The sequence below is a fragment of the Apis dorsata genome, unplaced genomic scaffold, assembly GCF_000469605.1.
Source record: "Apis dorsata unplaced genomic scaffold, Apis dorsata 1.3 scaffold_98, whole genome shotgun sequence".
Lineage (NCBI taxonomy): Eukaryota > Metazoa > Arthropoda > Insecta > Hymenoptera > Apidae > Apis > Apis dorsata.
In genome coordinates, this window is record NW_006263396.1 from 94,705 (window position 1) to 100,507 (window position 5,803).

Sequence of the window (5,803 nt, forward strand, 5' to 3'; positions counted from 1 at the left end):
AAAATAACAAAGTAGAGAAACGGTAATATCCCCTCCGTTCCGACATAAATCTGAAACCGAAAATTATTGAAAGTAATTATTGAAAGAAACTGGATGGAAAGTTTTCGAAAATATTGGCAAATTGTAAAATCTTGCATATTCCCATGACCGTTCGCCGGGAGAAAAGTTATTAGTCAGTCGGCGATTAGCCTCGTGTAAAACATTCGCTTTGCCGTGGCGCTCATTGCCATTTATCAGACGAAAGAGTGACTGTGCACACGCTCTTACGCCCGTGAAGAAAGAGCGAGACGGAGGGAAGGAATCGAATGATTAATAGATACGATCGCATTGACCTAAGAACGAGCCTTTCGCGTATCCTCGCGATCCTCCTCTTGGGAAAAACTGGCATACCGAGCTAGGGGAATAACGAGTATCTTTGTCCGTGCTCGTGGCCAGGGAAATAATCGATTTTAGAACCGATTTCGAGTCCGCCCTCCGTGAAACCATTTCCACGTGTCTCATATGTAAGAAAGAAAACGCGGTGGTCTTCTCGCCACTCGCTTTTTCCCTCGCTATAGTTTCGCGAATTTATCACGAAAGGAACGATCGTTGGAAACGATAGCGAATTTAATAATTCTCCATCTCCCCAGAACGGAATTCTTGTGATACTTGTGAGAAAATTCCTCGTGAGTGCTCGAATAATTTCTCGTTAATCTTTTATAATAACATTATATATGATAGAATAATGAAGAATAATGAAAATATAATATTCTTCCAAGATGAGACTTTTTAGAAAAAAGTATCGTGAGATTTTCGCTCTTTTATCTCTCTCCGTTGGATAGTCGAGTCCTATGCAAAGGACTAATCAACGTTTGCAACGAAGACGCTTTCGACGCGCCTTCCTTCCCTTGTTTGAAAAAAGAAGGAGAAAAAAAAGAAAAGAAACTCTCCTCTTCCCTAGCTAGCCGAGCTTCTTCTTGGAAATCTACATACTGCCACGCAGGATAGATCCTTTGGTGCTTTATAAGGGCTCGCGGCTGTCCTTCCGTTGACTGACGGCACAATCCTCGATTCTTGCACGATACCGAAGAGCAGCACGGATCTCTCTCCGGACGGGGAGACGTAACTGGCATAGGGAAACGAAAGAACGGAAGGAACGGATGGACGTACGGTAGCCAAGGTCCTTAATTATGCGGTTTTACGCTATGCGCCAACAACAGGGAGAAAAGGGAGGACGAGGGGAAAGGGGGGGGTTAAGACGAATGCAAATGGCCGCGTGGCGTATAGGCTAGGTCGGGCGTAAGAGGCGGAGAGATCTCTGCCCTTTTAGTTAACAGATGCCGCGAGATACCGACTATCTCTCGTCTTTCTTCAATGTCGGCATCACGGTGAAAACGGGACGATCGGGAGGAACAGGAGGAAAGTATCGGTATCCATCCTCGAGTCAAGACCAAGAGCGTGACTCGAGCTGTGTTTAATGGCTCTCTATGGTGGAAAAGCTGATCGAGGGTCAATCCGATTTCGTCATCGCCGATCGTATTATCATCCGTTAAAATATTTGCCACGAGTGCGAATTATCGCGAGCCGAGTAACATTCTCTAGAGGACTAAATTAAGGAGCGATCTTTTTCTTCTTCCTTTTCTTTTTCGAGCGAGCGAAAAACCAGCTCCGTTCGATTCAGCACGGATCGTGGAACGATCGTCAAATTGTGACCTTTCTTGGAGAACGTGTTTGCCCCTAAAGTGAACGGCAGAGAGAGAGACGGTTGGCAGACTTTAGTATCATCGTGCACGCGTTTCTCAAGTTGCATTCATGTGTATGCACGTGTGCACGGAAGGCTCGTGTGGCCCCTGAATCGATGAAAGGGAACGAGGAACCGGTTACAGGTCGATCGCACGTCGGATTCTAAGCCGTGCCGGTTTCGAGTGTCTCTGGTAGTTACGTGATATAGAAAGAGTGAATACCGACTCCGAAAATGTTAATCGCAACAATGGCCTCTAAAGACCAAAGGATCTCAAAGGATCGAGATAGGTTGGAGTTACGACACGGAACGTTTTATTCAAAATTTTATCCAATCGTTTCAGGTTCAGAGATATTTAGTAGAAATATCGTACTATTCTTGCGTTTAAAAATATGAGTCGTCGTGAATAATGATTTTTTATCTCGATTCGAATAACGTATTTCTGATCAAAGATCTGGTTAATAATTTATTAAAAGAGAATTAAAAGTAAAATTTTTGTAATCTGCCAATCGCGAGTTGGACTCGTGAAAATGAACGTGTTACTTGTAACGGCGCACGGGCGACGCGTGGTTTTGTGTGAAAGCACGTTAAGTCCGGGGCGAATCGTTTCCTAAGGAGAGAGAGAAGAGAAAGCCTGAGAACATAAGAACGGCGAACGTCTGGAGAACTGCCGCCATGCCGCATTCAGAATATCTCAACGCAAAGTAACAGACTCGAGGCGAGGTCCTCGCTCTGCTCTCGGAAGCGACTGCCAACCTGACTCAATCGGAGAACATTCCAGAACGTAATCCCGTGATATCAAAATTTTTTCCCCCTTTTTTTATCCAATAGACGAAAGGAATATCAAAATTTATGAGAGACATTTTAAAAATTAAATTTTCTTTACGATTGAGAGAATTAACAATGATCATCATCGGTCGTTAAAATTAAATTTATGAAATATTTTAAATCGATGTTATTGTATAATTTGAGAAATGAAGAAAAAATACTTTGAATATCTTATATTCAAAATAAATTCTCAATTGAGAAAAATAATATTGATATTTCTTTTGTAAATATTAAGAATCAAGAATAGAATTAAAATGAAATTTGTTATGCAATAAGGTTGGAAAACAATCTGCGATCAGAGTTTGCATTCGTCTGCGTGTCGCTACTATTCGGTTTTACCAACTTTCTTTGGTAGATTATTCTATACCGCACGTTCTTCCCGCCTAAGTACTCATTGGCCCGAGCCGGTGTTACGTCACTGCCTACAGAGATTTATGCGTTGTAGAAAAGTGAAAATAAAAATTCATGATCATAAACGATCGAAAGATTGTAAACTATTCTGCATCTTGCATTGTCCAAAATAGAGATAAAATTACACTGCACGTAATTCTCATTTTATGTAGTTTTATTCTATTTCAAATATATAAATCACTCATTTCATTGCATTTTTAAGACGAGTTACATCGACTTTAAGTGATAAAATCGTATATCGCAAGATGCAATATCGATTTTTTCCAACTCGAGAGGAAGAGTAGAATTCTAATTACATATTCTTTAATCGTGTAACTTGTGACCTTTGATGAATAAAAATGATTGCACAATAATTAATTCAAAGTGTAAAACCATTTGATCAAATCATGGTCGATGAAAAAAATGTATTTTTTTTTAAAAAAATATATATCCTCTGAATCAAAATATAGATCATTAGCGAAAATCTAATTAGCGATATAAAATAGGAGAATAATAAAAAAAAATATTTTGAAAATTTTTGCGTATAAGGAAAAAGTTTCGGTATTATTCGTGAAAAAAAGATGAAAAGAAACGGGGACGCGAAACGTTGGTTCGGATGTTTACGTGCACACGAGGGAAGGAAGACTCGTTTCCTGGAAAGCGGGGTTGGGCACCTGTCCCTCAGGGATTACCAACTTCAAGGCACACGCTTATCGACAATATTGAAATTGAGCACCACTGTGACAGTAACATAACCACGTGTATTCGAAGAAGCTAACACTCATGCGTCAAGAATATAAAAATCCGATAAAAGCGTTAAAAGAAATTTCCCTATACAGATATCAACAAATAAAGAAATATAATTTAATTTTCGTATAGAATAATAATCGTAATCTCCCTTCTAGAAGTATAACCTTATTGTATAATATTCTGATTTGTCTATATACGACGAACAAAAAATAAGAAAAAAAGTTATTAAGAAATATTATACATTTCGCAAAAGAAAGACGCGACGAGCAGGACAAGCATACTGACATGATCAATATTTTTGAGACAGGTAGTAATTGAAAGCACGACAATGTCCGACATCGCTTCGGAATACCAATTATATGAAAGAAATCGTTCGTTAATCTTTCAACGTTTTGACCTCAAACGATTTGTAAGACGCTTAATAGAGTGAACGTTCGAAAAAAACGCCGAATGTCAGTTAACACATAAGCGTCCAACGCGCCGGCGCTCAGCGTTGTTTCGTGACCTGTTGCCTAGCAGCGACATGTGGCGAACAACGACTTCAAACTGACTCCGTAGCGAACGCGACGCAAATTCTTAGAAGAGATGCGTAAATACACTTACCGGATACCGCGGGGAGAGAAACGATGATAAACAGAGGCAGAAGGAGACACGCCATCGATGCGTAATCCAATTTTCGTCGTGGCAACATGATGCCGTGAATTTTATCCACACACATCGGGTAGACACACACTCATCGGGGCTTGGGCGCACACACTAGAGAGAACCAACACTTCGGTGCACTTCAGTATAAAATCCGCGTACCGTCACTTGACCACGCACATCGTCCGAAATCTGTCACCTCCGATACGTCCAGTAAAAGTGTATACACGTTCACGCGAGGCAATACGAGAAAAAAGCATGCGGCAACCGTATACGAACACGACCGCGTCCGAAACACTTCTGGGATCCCTATTGTTCGCTTAACGCGCTGAAAGTAGTTCCCCAGTGCGCGCGCACCTGCCTTCAACGGCTGTATTACTACGCCACCATAGGATGGCTGACGACGTGACCCAATAGGAATATAGCTACAAGGGAATCGAGCCGTAGTCCGCACATATTATATTTTTGGTTATACAAGACTTTTTACCCAGCTAAATTATTTTTTGTAAAAAATTAAAATACACATTACCAAAAAATTTACTCCGAATTTAATATTATTTATTTACGAAAATTAATTTTATAACTATTTTCTTTCTACGTTAAATTACGTGTAATAATTATAAATATTAAAAAATAATTTCAATAACAATTTCTTAATACTCGTAAATATATCTTATTTCGCCGATAATAAATTTTATCCTACTAAACGTTCCATCATTTCGATTATATATGTAAATTTCAATCAAATAAATTCTCTTTTCTCGTTATATTACACTTTTTTCGTTATATTACACTTCGCGCAAGGACAAACAATCTAACGAAGCTAATTTAATTATCTCGATATCAAGGTTAATAATTAAAGTATACATTTACAAGTATATAACGCCGATTAAACCGTTTTTCCTCGTTGTATTTTTTTGTATTTTTCAATTGATTATTTTTCAATTCGATTTCACGAATTCGAGCCTCAACTGTGGATCGAATCCCTGATTCTCATCCGGATTGAAATCTAACGCCATCGCGCGTGACGCTTCTCTAGAATTCAAGCGGCAAACGGAACGCAACGAACGTGGTCAGTTATAAAGTGCCAAGACGCCGATGTGTATGAGGCCCCGTCGAGTACTGGCCAAGCATGTCTGATCATTAATTAACCTTCCAGCGGTTGATTGCGTGTAACGCGAAATTCATCGCCAGCGTAGCCGCCGCCAGGCGCGGCTGCCGCCTTAACGAATACAAATGCGGAATTATAATTCGGTGCCCTCTCCTTTAAGTCCATTCAACAGACGAAGCCTTACGAATTGCTTTCCCCTTTTGTGTTCCCAAAGGCACGCGAGATACACTCACGAAACTGTAAATAAACCCTGGTCGTTAGTTTTTATTAATGGAACGATTAACCCTATCATCGAACCGCAAACATCTGCGAACGATGCATCGTCGGGAGAGATGTTGCGCCATCGAGAGCGGCAGCAACAG

General features: G+C 40.2%; 1 protein-coding gene across 1 annotated transcript in view; it reads right to left on the bottom strand.

The window, feature by feature from the left end:
- The window catches only part of LOC102675266 (neurogenic locus Notch protein-like), a 90,355-nt gene extending 85,554 nt beyond the window's left edge, over positions 1-4,801 (bottom strand). Inside the window, exon 1 of the mRNA XM_006612093.2 lies at positions 4,292-4,801. Coding sequence (XP_006612156.2) covers positions 4,292-4,406 — 115 coding nt within the window. The 5' untranslated portion in view covers positions 4,407-4,801. The remainder of the gene's footprint in view (positions 1-4,291) is intronic.
- Positions 4,802-5,803: the final 1,002 nt, after the last annotated feature.